We start from the raw sequence: 21,815 nt of genomic DNA, 5'->3' as shown, positions 1-21,815 counted from the left end.
CCCCTTTCCTGTCGGCACTACAACCATTGTATATTTTTGCTGCTGTCATTGAATGAGAATAAACTGAGGTAATATATTCACTTTATATTTAATTTTTATTTATTTTTTTCTCCAAAGAATTTCTTGGCCTGGTAAATGAAAGTTTTTTTGTCTTTCATGTGACACATTATATAACATTTTTTTTTCATGCTCGTATATCTATGTGGTTGCTTATATATGAATATATAAGATAATATGATTTATTTTCCATTAAAACATATATGCACATGTATGTTCAATTATAATGTTAACCTCAAAGTAAGCAGACCCCAAAATTGGCAGTGTCTGCTGTAGTTTCTCATCAAATTCCCTCAATTAATAGGTTTATCTTCTCTACTATAATTCTTAGTATATTTAAATTTTCTTAACCTTACGGTCAGACTATAAACAGAACTCCACATTATAAATTGGGTCTTGAAACTTAGAAACACGCTGATTTTATTACTGCAGAAGAGAAAAGAAAAAAAACTATGCTGTTATTTAAAATATCGTAAATTATGATTGTTAGAAAGCCACAGGCCAAATGTAGAGTCACTTGCCCCAGTACAGCAAACTAAGACTTAACTGAAGTTTCAACTTCTCCAAGAGTGAAATTTTAAGCCAATCAATGTGAGTTTTCTGGTCAGCACCACTGAGGTAATCTGTCATATGGGCCCTCTTCATCCCCCAAAGAAAGATGAGATAATCCACCTAATAAGACCCCTTCCTTGCGTTTCCTCCTATGAGAAGGTGAACTTGCCTGAACCAATCCTTTCTTTTCTTTTGCTAATAAGTTCTTGCCTTACTCTCCTTCCTATAAAAATCTTCCATTTTGTACAACTCCTTAGAACTCCCCTCTACTTGCTAGATGGGATGCAGCCTGATTAATGAACCGATTAATAAAGCCAATAATTTACTCAGTTGAATTTTGTTCTTTCACATAATATATTTTTTATACATGTTATGGAGGCAGGAAAATAATTTTACAACTTATTAAACTATTTTTAATTCAATTATGTCTGCAATGATTATCAGTAAGTTCAACTCATACACCTTTACTAATCTACAACAGACATGCATTTCAGTTTCACAGTATTTGCAGGCATGAAGGTTTAGATTTTAGAAGGGCAATAAAGCAATGAGACAGCACTAGATTAATTTATGTATTACACTGAAAGACAGGAAAATCCAACAGGAAATCTACCACTTTTTATTGAACTGACCCAAATTTTAGTCACATGTGAGAATATGTTTCATCCTGATTACTATACAAGGAAGTTCTTTACTTCAATTCCTGGATCATAAATATGTCACGATTTACCACATAGAGCCCAAAACAAAAGTATTTTAAGGGGCACCTGTGTGGCTCAGTCGGTTAAGCAACCAACTCTTGGTTTCAGCTCAGGTCATTATCTCCTAATTCATGAGTTCCAGCCTCTCATCAGACTCTGCTGACAGCACGGAGCCTGCTTGGGATTCTCTGTCTCCCTGTCTTTCGGCCCCTCCCCAGCTCATACTCGCTTGCCCTCTCTCTCTCTCAATCTCCCTAAAAATAAATAAATAAACTTAAAAAATATATATTTTAAGACCCAAGTGTTTTGCTTCAGAGTTTCCTTTAATTAAAGTTGATTCCTTGCTTAAAGGACAACTCTTTTATTTTGTATTTTACTTTTTCTAAACCCTATATTATTGTTTCCTTCTCCTTATTTATTCATCCATTACCAATCCCACATGATAGAACTTTTTTTTTTAATGTTTTTAAAATGTTTTTATTATTTATTTTGAAAGAGAGAGAGAGTGTGTGTGTGTGTGTGCAGGGGAGGGGCAGAGAGAGGGAGACACAGAATCCAAAGCAGGCTCCAGGCTGTCAGCACAGAGCCTGACAGGGGGCTTGAACTCCCTGAGATCACCTGAGCCTGAGTTCGCCTGAGCTGAAGTCTGATGCTTAAGGGCTTAACTGACTGAGCCACCCGGGGCGATCCCCACCCGCCCCACGCATGACAGAACTTCTTGCTGCCAGACACAAATGAAGCGTTACAACCTTGAAGCATTAGAACTATTGTTTGTAAAAATCTGCCAGCCTCACCTTTTTCACTGTGTATTCTACAAAAATATCTAAATTACATCTTCCTTGATCATTTGAAAACATTCATTAATTTATATTTCCCACAGTTTCTTCTTTTTCTTGGTGCTTTAAAAGCCCCTGCCATGCATCTCTTTCAAAAAGTGGCCTCCAACTATGTTAGTCATAGATTTTGAGAGATGGTAGAAGCTTCCTTAGACTTCATCTATACAACACCCTTGTTTTAAGGATAAGGGAACAGAGGATGAATTTAAGTGGAAACATTTGATAGTAGAACTGGGAGTGAAAACCTAGGTCACCTGATTCAGTCTCTAATTCTTTCCCCAACAGAGCAATTTCCTGAGCAAGAGGCTTAACTGTTACTAGAAAAGGGAGGGAAATAGGAGAGTGACATCAAGCAACAGCAGTGGGATTGGTTTGATGACGTTTTGAGTCTTTTTCAATGTTGAGAGTTTGTGTTTTAAAGGGTGGCAGAACATGCCACCCCAAAATATGCTTCTTTAGGATAAGGATTTTTTTTTTTTTTTTGAGCTGATTGTGTCTGAGAAACAGCAGACAACCAGAGAGCTCTGAAAATGGAGAAGTTATCCTCTTGTAAGAGAAACTTGCATTTATAAAGGAAATCTCCATCTGTAAGGATCTCCCCCTCTACACCGGGAAGGAAAAGGGTAACTCTAAATCCAAGAGAATCTTACCAATGGAGGAGACACCAACCTAAATGTGTATAGCAAATCTTACCTTTTACTCCTTACTGTGCTTTTTCTAGTAACTTCCTATAATTGGCCTGCCCACTCCACCCCAATATCTTTCTTTTGTCTTTAGCTGAAGATGGGATTTGACGTGGTGGCTAGGGCTGTCTCAGGGAGTTTACTTATTTTCCCTGGGTATCTCTCATGCATACATGAAGTAAGTAAACATATTGATAAACTGTTTTTTTTTCTGGTTAATTGCCTTTTTTTTTTTTTACAAGAGTGTCTCAGCCAAGAACTTAGAGGATAGAGGGGAAATTGTTTTTCCTCCCCTACAGTTTCTACAGTGTTCTGGCAAGGGATCACTAAATACTTAGAGAATCCACAGTTTCTCCATATAGCATAATAAACTCATAGGCACCAAATACTCCTCCTGTTCAAACTCACAGTCCTAAATACTCTATTTTCTCAGGAAAAAGGTGCCTGGGGGGGCTTTGAGTAATATAATACTGCCATCTAGCCTCAAAATCTTTAAATTACATAAAAATATATTGTATGGTTACTATTGGAGGGAAAAGTGTCCTCTTATTTATGTGCAGTAATAAATTTCTATAGAAGAATGACTCAAATAGAGTTAGAAAACAAACATGTATGTATAATGTTTGATAACATATTCCTAACTAGTAAAAATGCCAAAATAATCCTAAAAACAACTAAAATGAAATTGGGAAGTATAGTTTCCAATTTTGTTCTTCTTTTCAAAATTGTACTGGCTGTTCTGGGTCCCTTGAATTCCCATATACATATTAGTGATGAAGTTTTGGGGTTTGGAGCTGACGGCCAAGAAAGAATTCTTGAAGACGTCTTTGTGCAAAAAGGTGATTTTATTAAAGCACAGGGACAGGATCCATGGGCAGAAAGAGCTGCACTGGGGTTGTGACCGGTAACTCATTATATACCCTCAGGTTGGGAGAGGGTCAGGGACAGTGTAAGTCTCTAAGAAATTTTGGAAGCAAGGTTTCCAGGACCTGGCGGGGGGGTGGCTAACTGTTGTTAGGAAAACACCATTTATTACCGTTTAGTAAAGCCTCAGTCATGAGAACCTTCAGATGTATATGAGGAGGCCATAATCTTGAAGTATGATTGACAGCATATATGTTGGGGCAGTTGAGATAAAGGAAGTAGACTTACAGGATCCTTGAGGTTGGGATAATGTTCAGCTAAGATTCTCTTTTGCCCCCAGCAAAGTGTCATCTTAGAGGCAGCTGAGCTCGTAGTGGGAGGTCACTCTGCTGGTTTCAAGGACTTGACAGTGGGCTGTAGGCAGTAAGAGAGTTTAATTTTTCATTTGCCTTAGTTTCCCACATCACCATGGCAAGCACTTAAATCCCTTTCCTTTTGTTCTTCGATAGCCAGGAGTGTCCATGGAATATCACACGTATTCCACCGGTGGGGGGGGGGGGTGCAGAGTGTGCTGTTAGCCTATACCTTGCCCTCAGTGTGCCCCATGCTCCCTCATCTTTAGGATCATCTTCTCAATTTCTTTTAAAGATTTTATTATTTTTAAGTAATCTCTACATCCATCGTGGAGCTCAAACTTACAACCCTGAGATCAAGAGTCACATGCCCTACCTACTGAGCCAGCCAGGCATCCCTTGTCAATTTCTAAAAAAAAAAAAAAAAAGGCAACCGTGATTCTGGGAGAGATTGCATTGAATCTGCAATCAGTTTAGGGAGTATTGCCATGTTAATATTATCTTCTGATCTGTGAACACAGATGTCTTTCCATTTATTTAAATCTTGAATTTCTCTCAACAATGTTTTATAGTTTTCAGAATTTTTCACTTCTTTTGTTAAATTTATCTCTAAGTATTTTATTCTTTTTTATTGGTAACATAAATGGAATTCTTAATTTCATTTTTGGATTGTTCCTTGCTAGTATATATAAATCATTTGATTTTTGTATATTGATCTTGTATGTGGAGACTTGTTGAACTCATTTACTAGTTCTAATTTTTTAGTGTATTCCTTAGGACATTCTGTATACAGTATTATATAATGTACAGGTAATGATAGTTTTACTTTCTTACCAACATGGATGCCTTTTATTTCTTTTTCTTCCCTAATTTCCTTGGCTAGAACCTCCACTGCAATGCTGAATAGAAGTGGAAAGAGCAGACATCCTTATCTTGTTTCTCATCTTAGTGGGGAAACATTAGTCTCTCATCATTAAGTATTAGCTTTTTCCTAGATGTTCTTTATCAGGTTGAGGAAGTTCCCTTCTATTCCCAGTTTGTTGAATGTTTTTACCATCAGTGTTGTAAAATGCTTTTTCTGCATCTATTGAAATGATGTGGTTTTTGTCCTTTAGTCTATTGATGTATATGTTATAGGCAGAATGATGCCCCCACCCAAAGATGTCCACATTTTCATGCACAGGACCTGAGTATGCTATGTTACATAAGATTGCAAATGGAACTAAAGTTGCTAATCAGTTGACCTTAAAATAGAGATTATCCTGGATTATCTAGGTGGGCTCAGTGTAATCATAAATCTTTGTAAGTGGAAGAGGGAGGCAGAAGGAGAATCATAGAGATGGCAGCATGAGGACTCTGTCCCATGTTGTTCCATTTGAATATGGAGGAATGCAAGGAATGTGGTGGCCTCTAGAAGCTGGAAAAGTCAAAGGTAAATCCTCTCCCTTGAGCCTCCAAAAAGGAATGCTGATCCATTTTAGCCCAATGAGACTTAATTTGGATTCTGACTATATAATAATAAATTTGTGTTGCTTTAAGCCAGTAAGGTTGTAGTAATTTATTACATTAGTAACAAGAAAGTAATACAGTGTATTACATTAATTCATTTTCAGATGTTAAGCCAACCTTTCATTCCTGGGATAGATCCCAGTTGATCATGGCATATGAGCTTTTTTATATGTTGTTAGATTTGATTTGCTAGTGTATTGTTGAGGATTTTTGAGTACATATTTACTAGAGATACGGGTCTGTAGCTTTGTGTGTATGTGATATCTTTATTTGGCATCAGGGCATCAGGGTAATACTGGTCTTACAGAATGAGTTAGGAAGTATTCCCCATTTCGGCTCTTAGTAAAACCACTCCAGCTTTGTTAATAGTTACTGTTTTCATGATACAGCCTTGTCCATCTTTTTGCTTTCAAACTATTTAAAACCTGCCTTTAATCTAGATTTCCTCTATAATAAATGATATTTTTAAAATTTACATTAGAGAGGGGTGCCTGGGTGGCTCAGTTGTTTGGGCATCTGACTTCAGCTGAGGTCATAATCTCACGGTTTGTGGGTTTGAGCCCTGCATCAGGCTCTGTGCTGACAGCTTGGAGCCTGGAGTCTGCTTCAGATTCTGTGTCTCTGCCCCTCCCTCACTCACATTCTGCCTTTCTCGCTCTCTCTCTCAAAAAATAAATAAACGTTGGGGCACCTGGCTGGCTCAGTTGGTTAAGTGTCAGACTTCGGCTCAGGTCATGATCTCACAGTTCATGGGTTCAAGCCCCACATCGGGCTCTATGCTGATAGCTCAGAGCCTGGAGACTGCTTCAGATTCTGTGTCTCCCTCTCTCTGTGCCCCTCTCACACTCGCGCACGCTCTCTCTCTAAAAAAAATATAATAATAATTAAAAATAAATAAACGTTGAAAAATTTTTTTTCTAAATTTACATTAGAGAGAGCAAGGGGAAGAGGCAGAGGAAGAGAGAGAGGAAGAATCTCACTCTGAGCATGGAGCCTGACATGGGGCTTGATCCCACCACCCTGAGATCATGACCTGAGCCGAAATCAAGAAGAGTTGGACATACCTGAGCCAGCCACCCAGGCGCCCCGATACATTTTTTAAATGTTTATTTATTTTTGAGAGAGAGAGAGGGAAAGAGAGAGCACAAGTGGGGGAGGAGCAGACAGGCAGGGAGACATAGAATCTGAAGCAGACTCTGAGCTGTCAGCACAGAGCCCGATGCAGGGCTCGAACTCAGGAATGTGAGATCAGGACCTGAGCTGAAGTTGGTCGCTTAACTGACTGAGCCACCTAGGACCCCCACCCCTGATATTTATGACAAAATAACTACATTTGTTCACTTACAAGCTGCTTTAAAAAAAAAATAGCTGCTGATATAAACCTTTGTTTTTTGAACTATAATTCTCATTTCATACACTCTGGTTCTCTTGCTTGCACTAAATCTTGGCATTTTGGCTTATTTTTGTATTGTTTAAAATCAAATTTAGGGACCATATATTGGGCCCAATTTTTTTCTATTGGTTTGTGAAATCTGTAACTAACAACCACTAACCTAGAAACTTTCCAAGACTAGTTTGGAGATCTGTTGTATATACAACATAGGCTGTATCTATGGAACAAGTTTGGTAAACTTGTGAATAATTTTTAAAGCAATAACATTTTATCAGTATTTTTGCTTTAATTCATATTTTTAAAAGATCTTATAAAATCAGTTTTGCAAAAGAAATGTAAACCATATTAAAACTGCTGCTATACAATATGAATAACTGAGAACATCTAAATGTCCAATAATATAGATTGGTTAAATCATAATGAATTCATATAATTATCGATTAAAAATCATGCTTTATAATAATATTGTATGATGTGGAAATGTTTACCGACCGGTCAAATTGTCCTAGTAACTGCTCCTTCCCCTAACCATTTATATTGCAGCTTTCCAAGGTGCTTTACCACACCTATAGGTTTTCTTTAATCCTGCTCACTCCTTTGTAAATAGTTGTTTCGTTAAACCCTGTTCAAGCACACCACTTTAGTATGTCTGTTTCCCACCAGGACCCTGGGAAAGTTCATACACAGACTAATGGTGAAATTATACCATTACTCTCTGGTTGGTGAAATTAAGATGAAATTACAGAGAAAATAATGAATACCCATTTTTGAAAAGTATTACTCTGACATGTGCACTGCAGCTAATAAATGAAGGTTACCATTAATTAAATGTTTTTAGTTGTATGCTATTCTTTGTATATCATACCCTTTAATCTTTTAAATACCCCTATGAGATATAATAGTTATTATCACCCCTAGTTTATATTGAGGACATATTAAATATTTCTGATTATTGTGAGTTAATATATTGTCATTGTTTTCTTTTGTAGATCATTCACGAGAAGTCCTGGAGCAATTAGTAGGCCCAAACAAACTAAAGCAAGTGACTTGGACTGTTTATTGATGCTTATTGAAGCTTATCAAAGCAATGATCTTCATACTACATTCCCAGGAAACAATGGTTTTTGAGATTGGCTTTCCAATAATGTGCTTTTTGCTTTGAAGTTAACCAGACTCTTAAACATTTTAATAGTGGTATTATTCTATGTTTGTTTGAGGAGTCATTGTTTTTGACATGGTAAGCCTAGCATGCCCTCTGATGTATTCGGGGTGGGGGTGGGGGGAGTATTGTTTGTTTCTTAAATAACAAAGTTTTAAATTACCAGTTTTCCCTGGAGATTTCCTTCTCCTACTTACATATTTGAGCCATTATAAGAGAAATTTTACCAATATGAATAACCATTAGAATTCTAAGTATCTCTAAAGGCATAATTACCTTCCTAACTATTTTCTGGCCCCTACCTTCCTGAAGTATTTAAGTGCTCATTGGCTAAAAGGAAAGCTGAACATCAGGCCTTTAAATCTTCCCAGAATTCAATATTTCAATAAAAGAAAGAAATATAATAGTTTAATGCCATAAACCCATGACATCATACACCTCAGCCATTCAGCATATGAATGTTACTGAGGCCCTTGCCCAGCCACTTACTTTTTATGGCTACTTTTTCCAAATATGTGCTATGCATCTATGAAATTTCTTCCTTAAAAACTGCATTCAGGAATTTGTAAGAATGAGTAGCTACAAAATATCATTATAGAGGCTGTTTCTAATTCACATTGTGAAACAAATAGCACAGGTCTTAGTTTTCAAACGTATTGCTCTTTTATTATCATACGTATACAGTGAAATATACAGTGTTTAAACTACCCCCAAATTCAGAATATTCCCTGTGCCATGAGCCTGTCTCAGTGGGACTTTCTTAAAGATTTTCTATTTTAACTCTGATGTAGTGCAAAAGAAGGGAAGTATAGCATAGGCAAAATTCTTCTACATGTTTAGAAGGAGGGTTTACACGGTCAACTCTATTTCTTGACCTTACTATTAATTACTTTATAAATATGGTATGTTTATAGTATGGATATATATATTGCCCCTCAAAGGTGGTACATATGTACATGTGTAAAATGGGTAAAGCCTGTTTTACCTGTGAATTTTCTTTTAAGTAGGTTCCACCAATGTGGGGCTTGAACTCATAACCCTAAAATTAAGACTCACCTCCTCTACGAACTGAGCCAGCCAGCTACCCCTAAAGACAAATTCAATAAAATTTAATAGTAAATATCAAACAAAGTAGCTTTTTCCTCTCTTGGGGAAACAAGTTTTAAGATCTAAAGATCAGCTTTTTAGGGTCTGTAAAGGATTATCTTCCTAAAGCACTTTGCAGTTTAGTATTCTTGACTTTTTATATTGCTGGTTGTATTAGCTATTTCTATTTAAAATTTCAGGACCCCATGCCTATCTATCTCTATCATCCTCACCTGTCACCTTGATCTCTATTTTTCTCCTTACCATCTATTACCATCTGACATCTTGTCTATTTTTTGTTTACTATCTGTCTCCCCACCCTAGAATATAAGCTTCACGAAGACAGAAAAAATTTTTTTCCCGTTGCTGTATTCCCAGTACCTAGAACAGTATCTGGTACATAACAAGCACCCAATATTTGTTGAATTGATGGACACAGAAAAAAATAAAGGACAAAAATAAATAAATAAAAATAATCTCCGTACTTCCAGTTTCCGGTCTGATGTTATAAAGAGATTGGAAGTCATCACTCCTGTCCTCGAAAGATAAAAGCTGAACAAACTGAAAGTCATTCAGTGCTACAATACTGCTTGTACTATAAGTGGACTCGGCCTAGTTATAAATGTATACCACTAAAAAAATTTTTTTTAGTATGTATAATTGATATCCTAAGGGAAGAGAGAGAATCATAGAAAATGCTCAATTAAAAGCAGAGAAGGCACAGGGCACCTGGGTGGCTCAGTCAGTTAAGCGTCTGACTTCAGTTCAGGTCATTATCTTGCAGTTTGTGAGTTTGAGCCCCACTTCACGCTCTGTGCTCACAGCTCAGAGCCTGGAGCCTGCTTCGGATTCTTTGTCTCCCTCTCTCTCTGCCCCTCCCCTGCTCGCTCTCTCTCTCTCTCTCTCTCTCAAAAATAAACATTAAAAAAAAATTTTTTTTTTTAAAGCAGAGAAGGCAGGGGGCACCTGGGTGGCTCAGTCAGTTAAGCGCCCGGCTTTGGCTCAGGTCATGATCTCACAGTACATGAGTTCGAGCCCTGCATCAGGCTCTGTGCTGACAGTGCAAAGCCTGAAACCTGCTTCAGAGTCTGTGTTTCCCTCTCTCTGCCCTCCCCTGCTCACACTCTGTCTCTCGCTCCATCTCTCTCTCAAAAATAAACATTTAACAAAAAAAACTTTAAAGCAGAGAAGGCAGGACAAGAGTAGAACACCAAAAGGAAACCAGGAACTCGGGCAACAAATAGGAAACAGTTACAAATATGGAAGATATTAATCCAACTATATCAATAACCACTTTAAAATTGAATGGTCCTTTTTTATTATTTTTTTTAATGTTTATTTATTTTTGGGGCACCTGGGTGGCTCAGTTGGTTAGGTGTCCAACTTCAGCTCAGGTCATGACCTCACAGCTCGTGGGTTTGAGCCCCGCATCTGGCTCTGCACTGACAGCTCAGAGGCTGGAGCCTGCTTCAGATTCTGTGTCTCCCTCTGTCTCTGTCCCTCCCCTGCTCATGCTCAGTCTCTCTCTCTCTCTCTTTCTCTCAAAAATAAACATTAAAAAACATTTTAAAAATTTAAAAATAAATGTTTATTTTTGAGAGAGAGCACACACAAGCAGGGGAGGGGCAGAAAGAGGGAGACACAGAATCTGAAGCAGGTTCCAGGCTCTGAGCTGTCAGCACAGAGCCCGATGCGGGGCTTGAACCCATGAACCGTGAAATCATGACCTGAGCCGAAGTTGGACATTTAACTGACTGAGCCACCCAGGCGCTCCCTGAATGGTCCTTTTTTTTTAAAAAAAAAAAAAAAGGATTTTTTTAAGTAATGTCTACACTCAACGTGGGGTGAGATCAAGAGTCCCATGCTCCACTAATTGAGCCAGCCAGGCACCACTAAATGTGAATAGTCTTAATACAAACCTGTTTGTTAAACTATGAAGTCATTCACGGCTCACCATTATATACATGGGAGATTTTAAAATAAGTAACATTTGGATACCTCAACGACCTTCTTGTGCCCTCCAAATAAATCATCAAGAGAGGATAATAGAAGCAGGGTTCGTATATATTTAAGCTTAAATCTTCTCTTTGTCTCAGGTTAATTTCCACAGTGCTCCAGAGTGTAATTTTCTCCAATTTTCTCTTTCTTATCTTGCTAAGAAGGGCAATAACCAGCAGAATACTCTGAATCTTCAAAGGATATGTCAACAAAACTCTTTCCTCTCAAATATCATCCAATGCCATTGTAGCCTATAATTTCTATTAATTTTAACCAAGGCTGAATAAAAATTTACAGTTGATAATGTTTGAGACCCAGTAAACCAGCAGGAATTAGATGCACAAGAGTTGTTTCAGTAGGCTGGAATAAATTCTGACTTCCAAGTTCAAGAATCCCAAGTTCCTCTGCAGCCCCAGCTCCAAAATTCCCATCTAATTATCCTATTTTCCTATTTAAGCAACAACTTGTCCTTTACTGCTTTCTGCACATTTCTGCTGTATGACTATAACTGATCACATCTCCTTGGTACCCTAATCCCAGTGGCATGCATGTATTATTAGAAAGCTTACATATAATGCGTATGTTATAAACAATTCCTAAGCAGTGTATAAGAACGTGAGAGCACATTAGAAAAGCTGCATCTTCTACTTCACTTGTAACATATATGATGCTGGTGTTTAGTTTTAAATTAGAGAATAGAAAATATAGTACATAGGGGCACCTGGGAGGCTCAGTAGGTTGAGCGTCTGATATCAGCTCAGGTCATGATCTCATAGTTCATGAGTTCAAGCCCCACGTTGCCTTGCTGCTGTCAGGGTGGAGCCCGCTTCAGATTTTGTCCCCCTCTCTCTGCCCTTTGCCCACTCGTGCTCACTGTCTCAAAACTAAACATTAAAAAAAGTAAAAAAAAAAAAAAAAAAAGGAAAAGAAAGAAAATGTAGTACATATAATTAGTACAAAATTATAAGGCCCAAAGGTAAAATCTAGGTCTCCCTCCCACCCCAGTCTACCAGCTATCTGGTACCCTACCCCGAACGCAACCACTGTTACCAGTTACTTATTTATCTTTTCAGGGATAGTCTATGTATGTTGCAAGCAAATACGTATTTTATATGTGAACATATATGTAAGTACATATGTATATCTTTTCTATATAAATAGTGGTATACTGTACATATTCTTCTTTACATTCTCATTTATGTCATAGGGTTTTTTCTGATTTATCAGATCCTGACAACCTGGGACATGTAGTGGTAGCAAAACCAATTTCTAGCTAACCTTAGCGAGACATAAAGAGGCATCATAAGGTGTCACAGTACAGAGTATGTAGGAAATTCTAGAATCTTTATTTTTATGCATGACTGTCCATTGAGGTCCTATTATATATTATGTACTTTATGCTTTCATTTAATATAATAGCCTTTGAGGTGAGGTTTACTAAGTTTTGTTACAATTTTATAGATGAGGAAATTAGAGCTCAGAGAGCTTAACTACCTGAAAATCCCAACTAGAAAGTGACAGAGTTGCCTGACTCCAAAGCCCATGTACTCTGTACCATGCTAACTGCATCTTTGATCTTTACAGGTAATTTTTTGGAAATATAGCATTCTTATATATTTTGTATTGTGTTTAATTCAAAGATATATCATATAGTTGTCCTCAACTACACAAACAGACTTTGCTACACTTTCTCATTTCTCTCCACTACTTAAATTACATGTTGCTACCATTTTGGTACTGTCTTTTATAGTTCTATCCCTACAGCAGTAAAACTAGAAAATTGCAGGTAGAGATTTGTATATTTGGCATAATGCAGAACGACGTGACAACGGCTGACAAAACTTTAAGCCTTCACATTTTGGAAACAAGATTTGCCATTTAACAGGAACGGCATGCTCTAAACTGGCAGGTCTCTTAGGAGTAAACCCAAACATAGCTATATTCATCTTAGAAGCACCTGGACAACTCAAGGCCGAAAATCCCATACTGTGCTTGTTGTCAATCCATTGTTTTCCTTCCTAGTAGGCTCTGGAAGTGAATATTCTACCACTTTGTGCAGCTGATGTTGAATGCTATGTCCACTGAACTGGGGTCGCCCAGGGTCACCAATCAGTACTCGAGTTCTGTGAGTCCAAAAGCAATTCTTCAGCCATTGATGAAGACTGTCTGCAAGGTCTTCATCATAAAACATGTCTCCAAGCACAACAAGGTCCCACTTATCTTGTTCCAAATCCAAAATGTTTTTGGTTAAAATTGGAAAAGGATTCAGTTGGTTCAATTCACAATTCAGTGTGATAGCCATTCCTGCAACTTTAAAAAGAACAAAATGCATTGGTATATGCTGGGCAGTTTTGATTCCCTATAGGTTCATTTAAGTGATTCAGAAAATCTCCTAACAATATTTTTTCCCTTTTGTTGTAAGTTGTTTTTTAGGGAAAGCAGTTTACACCAATAGAAACCATTTACTGCTTCAGATATATGAATGGATATCCTGAAAACAAAACAAAACAACACAAAACACCTAAAACTGTGAAGGTTTTAAGGAACATTTGCTGACCTAGAAACCAAAAGGTTTGGTTTGTTAGTCTAGAAGACAGGGAAACAAACCTTGGGCTTGAGCAATGTGGCAAGTTAGAACTGAGACCCCTGTATAAAACAGGATCTTCAAGAGCTAAATCCTCGGTAAAACTGAAAACTAAAAGAAACTCAGATGAAATTAAAACTTACCTGTCTCAACTTGGGTTTTAATGGACTAAAATCTCCCTTAAGAACCCAAGGCCTCTCCTCACTTCGGTTTGGGGTCAAATACACACAACCTACATATTTCAGGAAATTCGCAGCCCAGAAATTAACAGTGAGTGCTCCCAGGCTCCCAAGTGGTATCGCCTTGGGATATCTGACAGACATAAATATAAATCCTGTTAAGAAAAATGTACTTAATTCAGGCCTCACAGGATCCTCACAGATAATATCAATATCCCACTGAACGTAAGTTCACGATATCAGATTACAAAATACGCATGGAAATAAGCTATCACGTTGAGGCATCTATAGATATTTATCCTGAAAGAAAATAAAGTTGAGTTTTAAATATTTTTAAATATGAAATCCTTACTAGGGTCTATGTCGTTGGCCAAGATCCTCGATGCCCCGCCCATCTTAGCAGCAATAGCTGTAGCTCCACATCCACTCCCAAGATCCAATACAGACCTTCCTCTGACAACATCAGGATTATCCAAAAGATACCTAAATAGAAAGAAAGAAAAAAACACTATCTGAGATGGGAGAAGGTCAGTAAGAAGTATAAAAGAAATGGCGGGGCGCCTGGGTGGCTTGGTCAGTTAAGCGTCCAACTTCAGATCAGGTCATGATCTCACAGTCCAGGAGTTCCAGCCCCGCGTTGGGCTTTGTGCTGACAGCTCAAAGCCTGGAGCCTGTTTCAGATTCTGTGTCTCCCTCCTCTGCTCCTCCCCTGTTCATGCTCTGTCTCTGTCTCAAAAATAAATAAACGTTAAAAAAAAAAAATTTTTTTTTTTTTAAATAAAAGAAAAAGCCTTTTTTTTTTTTAAGCTCTACACCAACATGGAGCTTGAACTCATGACCCTAAGATGAAAAGTCACATGCTCTACCAACTGAGCCAGCCAAGCACCCACCAAAAATGTGTCGTTTTAAAGTACTGAGCACTTTACTAGGATCCAGAAACTGTTAAGCACCAAGAATATAAGCAGACAAAATACTGCTACAATCAGGACTCAGTAAGTGAGATCCGAAATTCACAGTCTCCTCTTGATTGTTCATCCTAGAATGGTTTTACCTACTGCTAACATTATAATGACCTCTCTGATAAGGCACACAGTCCAGTTCAACTAAAGAATTGGGACCAGGGATAAATAGTTATCAAACAATGAAGATGGATGAGAAACCCTGAAATAATAATTATCAACTGACACTCGACCTTACTAGTGGAAAGTGAAGAACAGCAGGGACTATGGCAAAGTAGGGGTGTCCATGGCCAGGCTAAAGGGAGAGCTGCTACCCCATCTTCAGCGCACTGTTGCCACACAAAATCCCATGTTATCACATAGTCCTGTTTTTCAAGTCAGAGTAGATTTTTACATGAAGTTTTCCAAGTTGTAAAATGTTAGCAACTAATTTTTTGTTTTAAGCTTACAAGGCCAAACAAAACACATCTGTGGGTGCACCGATGTGCAGCCTCTGATTCAGTCTGTTAAGGAATTTGTATTTGAAGTTGATAAACAATCACTTTAATAGACGTCATTTAAAATGTCAATATTTTTAAGGTAGGATGTAAGTGAAGAAAGCGTGAAAATTTGCCAACAACAACCAGAAAATCAGAATTGTTTATTAACACCTAGAAAGCTTTCCAATCTTCATTCTCTGAAGAGCCCTATATTTACATTTATTTCATTTACATTTAAAACTATAAGCAACATTAGTTCTGTTAGGCCATATGATACCTATGAATGAGAAGTCCTTATCCTTTTCATTTCAGAGCTCTAGAACCTCAAGGCATAAACAGGTTTAATCATTTACCAATCCAAGAGCAAAGACCAGATTGAAATGCTGCAAGGTCTTGCCTTTGTTTCAGCAGCTGTGTTTTAATAAAAAGCATAGTGTGAATGTGTGAGAAAATGTTCTAAAGAACACCTTTGTGGGTGCCTGGGTGGCTCAGTCGGTTAAGCCTCCAACTCTAGATTTTGGTTCCGGTCATGATCTTGAGGTTCGTGGGATGGAGCCCCAGGACTTGAGCTGACAGCACAGAGCCTGCTTGGGATTTTTTCTCTCCCTCTTTCTCTGCCCCTCTTCTGCTCGAATGTGCTCTCTCTCTCTAAAAATAAATAAATACACTTAAAAAAAAAAAAAAAAGAACACTTTTGCAGTCTGGGGAATTAGGAGACCTTAAAAAATGCAGATTCAGAGGCGCCTGTCTGGCTCAGTCAGTAGAGGTGCAACCCTTGGTCTTGGGGACATGAGTTTAAGCCCCACAATGGGCATAGGCTTACTTTAAAAAAAAAAAAAAAATGCTGATTCAAGTCCAGAGTTCACTTGAGACGTCAATAAGCCACTACAGAAGAGGGAACCTTTGTGGGGCCCACTCATATCTCTTGTTCTTTGAGAGATTAAGATGCAATGATGGAGGGAGTGTGAGGCTCGAGGAGCAATATTTATGAAATTAAACTAGGAAAGCTGAAGGACTGGGGCTTTAGTTTCCATCTAGGAACTCTGCACTGGCCATATATTATGAACCATGAACCTGAGAATAGTGTGAAATTTCCAGATCATTTATAGCTGGCGATGGTCTTCACAGCTGACCCTAGGGTTTCTCTTGGAGAGAGAACTGTCTATGGGGAATTACCTTGATAAGCCTGAAGTAAACTGTTCCAAATTAAACACACAAGAATTTAGGGATTTACTCTGGTTTTTTGTGAGAAGGAGAATGCAGAAAAAAGGATCTGTAGAAAACAGAAAGGATCTGAATGGTCCTTAAAGGTTCCCATTTCAATTAGGGCAGTACCTAGACAGGGCTTGGCCTCCTGGCCAGTAGATTGCCCAGTAAGGATCGCTGTAGGGCCACAGGTCAGCTCTTTGCCACCAGAACTTGCATCTTGGCGTCAAAAGCCGCAACCGGATCTCAGGAGTGAGGCTGCCTCTGTTGGTGACTTCAGTGTTCTCTTCCAGGAAAGCTTTCATCTCAGGATCCAAAACGTTTCCAGTTCTTCTCCAGGGGCTGTGGCTCCAGGGAAACAAGGGAAGACCATTGCTTCTCACAGCTTTCAGAAAGACACCAGAGTGGTTCACAGGAAATGGTGCAAATGTTCTCCCACCCAGGCTCAAAGCCATCAGTCCTTTTCCAAAACACAGGTTCTGTCAGTGATGCTGTTGACAAGAGCTGCCGCTCCTCATGAGGAAGGAAGGGTCTGGCTGCCACACTGATCTCAACTGGAAATCTGTGCGTCTCTAAAAACAGAAATAAAGCTGAAAATTCCAAGGCTCACTGACACGTCCAAATCCCATTACACAGTGAGAAAATATTACAGTGTAAGCTCTGTAGCAGATGATTCACAAGTGCAAGTCCATTTCAGATGGAAGTGTTGGCGCATCAATTTAGGAAACTACAACCTTTCAAAAAGGAAGGCTTTTCACAACAAAAGCCTTTTAATAATTTAGAACAACAAATATACACGCACTTGAATCTGAGAGAAATCCTTGGGAACATGCCTGTTACATAAAGTAAGGTTTACCTTTAAAGTGCTTTCACACATTGAATAAATCACTTACCTTTAAGCACGCACCCTGAACAAAATAAAAGTCTGCGGCTTCAGGAAGCTTAGATTCTAGTGGGTGAGGCAGAGTTACTACCAGGGCAAACACTGGTCTTGCTTTTATGAAGCCTTGCCAAGAGTTGTGGAGGTTAACAAACTATAACTGCCTGTGGACAAAGACATATAAATCATACTGAGTACACTCTATTTCAATAAAAATTGTTGTAGCATAAAACATCAATGTAATCAAGATTCAGATGTTTTCCTTAAAAGAAAACTTTGTGGATTTAATTGTCACAAAAGAATATCAACTCCCAAATATCTTTCTGTAAATATCTCTGATGACTCATCTTTCCCAAGCCTGGGCCAAAAACGCTTGTTCCAACAGAAAAACACCTTGAATGAGAATAAGCGAGAGTAAGGAACAGCAGTTTAAACACGAACTATACACCCAGTTACTTGGGACCTCTGATCTGTTCTACATAAATGTTTTAAATAGTCATATATCCATCCACTCCAATATTTAGAGGAGGGGCCCCAAACTCAAACCCTTACTAGGGTCCAGACTCGTGATGAGTGATGCCAATGGTTGTAACAGAAAGACTGTAGCGAACTGGAGATGGTTTCTCAATAGTCCAAAGAGGCCAGCAAACTGGTCAGGGAAGAACACACTGCCAGATCTTCCCAAGATAATAACCCAGATATTTACACATAAACTCCCACTTGTAAATGCAAGCGATCAATTAAAATATCAAAACACAGGGCAGGCTAAAATACCTGTCAGGCCACTTGTGTGAACTCGGTACAGACTTCCAGCGGGTGTTAATCATCTCCGGATCGTGCCCTCGGGATCCCAGGGTCTCTAACATCCTGCCTTCTTACTGGACTCCTTCTATTAGAAGTATCGGGTCAGCCCTTGAATCGCACAAGCCTAAGCTTAAAAATACAGCAGAACAAACGTGAAACTGGTTTTGGTTTGGAACACCATGTCTTCTAGACCGACGTTTCCCCCTCCCACTCCAGCACCAATGAAGCATCTGTTATGAACACGCGACTTACGTAGAGGACACTTGGTACCTGTATGCACTGTTAAGGAAAGAAGGGGAAGTTCAAAAGGGTAAGTCCCAAATGTGTGTGTGACCACGTTATTTCCCTCCAAGGAGAACAGGAGTCAGCCTTAAAGGGGCAGACACAGTCCTCTTCTTACCAGGCTGGGCTAACAGGGCCCAGGGAAGCTAAGCCCCCGGCCCCAGTGCGTCTTTTCCTGCGTTTTTTAGAAGCGCGCCTGACGCTTGGAGCCCCCGCGTGGAGGTTGACGCGCGGCTCCGGGTGGCAGAGGGCCCCGCCCTCCTTCCCAGCAGCCTCTCTCTCCCTTTTCCTACCTTTCTTAAAGGGACAGGGCTTCCGGAGGAGGTGGCGCTCCACCTCCCTCTGGGAACCGGGGACCGCCAAACTCTGATTTCTACAAAATCCAGTCAAACTGGAGCATCTGCTTTGTGCCAGGCACGTGTTGGAGAGGAAACAGGTTTCTCTTCCTTTCCTCTACCCTTCAAAGCTTCTTCCAGCTGATCTTAGTCTTAAATTGACATTAAATACATTAATAGAAGAAGACCAAATTGAATTTTGTACCTATGGGGAATGCCAGGTACAGGAGAAATGAAAAGGCAGGAAGATAAAATGAGGATATATGTCATCCTGAACTGAGGAGAAGGGAGTTTGGGACTTCAAAGGGAAGGAAAGCAATTCACAGAAGATGAAAAGGAGTAAATGTTTGGTAAAGAAATGTTTGCTGCCCCATAGGAAACAATGGGACATAGAGAGGAATTTTAAGACTGCTAAATTCCTCCCTAATCACATCTAATTCATCTTATACTATAGTCATCTATGGTGATAGCTCTCTTCTGGAGCAGGTCCTCTTTTTAAATTCTTTTAGGCAGTTAGGGGAGGTCAGTTTCTTCCTGAGTCTTTTTTGTACCTTGATTGTTTTCAGCTCAGAAATAATCTGCAGGCCAAAGTGGCATACCTTGGGGCAATTCCTTCTGAGCCCCTTCACACACTTCTAGGCACCCTGCATAGAATGGTGAGCAAAATAGTCACAGTATAAGCCTTTTATGACGCTTACCTTCAACTGAGCTTAAATCATGATGTATGTCTTCCCTTTTACAATAATTTTCATAAATGTACAATGTAAATCTCTTTGCAACCTATATCACTCGAGTTCTGGACCCATATGTCCATCTTCCAACCTTCAACTAAATATAGTCCAAAATCAACTCACCATCCCTCCTGACAACAATTAAAACCTGCTCTGCTGTGCCAAAGGAAAGGAAAATTGACCCCAAATGAAAAAACAGACAAACCATGTTTCTGCGTCTTAGTTTGCAGTATCTGGCAGCCACCTTTCAAAATTAGAGCTCGTTGCTTCTGTTTTCCATTTCTGCCCTCAGTTTATGGGGTTTCCCATTTTCCCTGTAAACTGGAACTTCTAGGAACTACTAGAAGGGAATGAAACTGTTACTCCAGTTAACAAGCCCAGATGCATCCTTATCATTTCCTTCTTGCATGAATAGCTATACTTATTTTAAATTGGTAGGCTACACACCTAGCATTTGAGTCATTCTGCCCTAGATTTCCTCTATAAAACTAATGACTGTGAATAAAACTCTATTTATTAACTAGCTACTTTTTAAAAAATTAGCTGTTGATGTAAACCTTTGTTTTCTCAACTATAACTTCTTATTTCCACATGCTCTCCCATTCCCTCACTAGCAATAAACCTTAATACATGTTCAAGATCAATTTGTCAAAGAATTATTTTTAACTAGCTTCTGTGTTCTATCCCAGTGAATAGCATGAACAACCCAATTGTTGCCCAAGACACCAGGGAGAAGAAGCAAGCCTAATGTTGCTACAAAAGAGGATTTGTAGTAAAAATCTAAGTGCTCAAGGGGCGCGTGGGTGGCTCAGTCAGTTTAGCATCAGATTCTTGGTTTCAGCTCAGGTCACCATCTCCCGGTTTCAAGAGTTTGAGCTCTGCGTAGGGCTCTGCACTGACAGTGCCGAGGAAACTGCTTGGGATTCTCTCTCTCCCTGTCTCTCTGCCCCTCCCCAACTCATGTTGTCCCTGTCTCTCTCAAAAATAAATCAATAAACTTTAAAGAAAATCTAAGTGCTCATCACTGAAGATGCATTTAGTAATGTGAAGCTACTTTAACCAACACTTGGAACTAGGTAAAGGGACTGCTCAATGTCCTTTCCCCACCTTAATATTTTTTTAAACGTTTATTTATTCTTGAGAGAGCTAGCGCATACGAGTGGGGGAGGAGAAGTGACAGGGAGACAGAGGATCCAAAGCTGGCTCCGTGCTGACAGCAGAGAGCCTGATGTGGGGCTCCCAACTCATGAATCCTGAGATCATGACCTGAGCTGAAATCAAGAGCCCGTAGCTTAACCCACTTAGCCACCCAGCTGCCCCAGCCCACCTTAATAATTTTAAAATTGATCCACTTTCTATTCTTAGAACTAGTTTCTCTCCAATCCTGCCTTCCTCTCTTTCTCTATGGTACAACTTAAATGTTTTTTCCTGGGCTATTGTATATTCTATAGTCCAGAAAAGGCCTTACATTCCTATAAGATAAGATAGACCAGATAAGTCATGAAAAACAGACATGGATTTTTCTTTCTGTTGTTGCTTGGTGTTGATGTATTATTATTTCTTAGTTAAAAGAAAGAACTGTCTTGTTTTTATTAAAATTGACCCAAATGCTACCAAGCAGACTTGTCAAGTGTCTAATAACAATTGAGCTATCATTTGACTTTATGATTTTTACCTCTAAATATCTGCCTACATTTTTCTTTTTCTTCAGAGAGCCAGCTCTCTAATAAGCAGACTCTCTTGCAAGTGCAAGTAAAAAATCTTGCTCTGTACTGAAATTTGTCTTCAAGGGTTTTTTTAGTCAATTATACTTATTAGCTAAATGACCTCAGGTACATTAAAAACCTCCCTAATGAGGGGGACCAGGATATGCCACCCCAAAATATGCTACTTCAGCATAAGAATTCTTTTGAGCTGAAGGGATTTGACTTCCTGAAACCCCTTATCTGCCCAAAGCAGAACATCCCAAAAGAACTCAACTGTCATAAACCCCTTCCTGGGAGCAACTAATCCTCTTACACTTGAGAAATCAATACCACACCCAAACAGACATTGTCTCAAAATTACCTCCTACCTATTCTCCTAAAGAACCACTGATGTTTCCAAAAAGTCATTCCTGTAAGTGCCCTCTCTACTCTTGTCCATCACCTACTGAGTTAGAGGTAGGAGTGCCAAATTCTAACCA

General features: G+C 39.0%; 2 protein-coding genes across 5 annotated transcripts in view; one reads left to right on the top strand and one right to left on the bottom strand.

The window, feature by feature from the left end:
- Positions 1-9,447, top strand: part of AMN1 (antagonist of mitotic exit network 1 homolog) — a 50,657-nt gene extending 41,210 nt beyond the window's left edge. The window contains exon 7 of the mRNA XM_030322121.1: positions 7,938-9,447. Within this exon, the coding sequence (XP_030177981.1) occupies positions 7,938-8,011 (74 nt within the window). The 3' untranslated portion in view covers positions 8,012-9,447. The remainder of the gene's footprint in view (positions 1-7,937) is intronic.
- Positions 9,448-12,514: 3,067 nt separating this feature from the next.
- Positions 12,515-18,826, bottom strand: ETFBKMT (electron transfer flavoprotein subunit beta lysine methyltransferase). Of its 4 annotated transcripts, none has more exons than XM_030322117.2 (6): positions 18,553-18,826; positions 18,253-18,411; positions 17,492-17,642; positions 16,728-17,170; positions 14,307-14,437; positions 12,515-13,501 (listed from the first exon to the last, which is right to left on the bottom strand). In XM_030322117.2, exons 4-6 carry the CDS (start codon positions 17,051-17,053, stop codon positions 13,158-13,160), a joined length of 801 nt encoding a protein of 266 aa, XP_030177977.1. In that variant the 5' UTR covers positions 17,054-17,170; positions 17,492-17,642; positions 18,253-18,411; positions 18,553-18,826; the 3' UTR covers positions 12,515-13,157. The 4 variants fall into 4 exon arrangements, with proteins under 4 accessions (XP_030177977.1, XP_030177976.1, XP_030177980.1 ...); XM_030322116.1 differs by having other exon boundaries at positions 18,683-18,798; XM_030322120.1 differs by having other exon boundaries at positions 18,253-18,406; positions 18,683-18,798.
- Positions 18,827-21,815: the final 2,989 nt, after the last annotated feature.

Source organism: Lynx canadensis, chromosome B4 (assembly GCF_007474595.2).
Source record: "Lynx canadensis isolate LIC74 chromosome B4, mLynCan4.pri.v2, whole genome shotgun sequence".
NCBI lineage: Eukaryota > Metazoa > Chordata > Mammalia > Carnivora > Felidae > Lynx > Lynx canadensis.
This window is presented reverse-complemented; position numbering and strand designations above follow the sequence as displayed.

What these genes read in the sequence shown, in the direction of transcription:
- ETFBKMT (XM_030322117.2), bottom strand. Translation starts at nt 17,053, where the DNA reads ATGGCTTTGAGCCTGGGTGGGAGAACATTTGCACCATTTCCTGTGAAC. An exon ending in GGAGGCCAAGCCCTGTCTAG is followed by an intron (nt 14,438 to 16,727) that starts GTACTGCCCTAA and finishes CTTTCTATTTAG; the next exon opens with GTATCTTTTGGATAATCCTG. An exon ending in GGCCAACGACATAGACCCTA is followed by an intron (nt 13,502 to 14,306) that starts GTAAGGATTTCA and finishes TTCTTTTTAAAG; the next exon opens with TTGCAGGAATGGCTATCACA.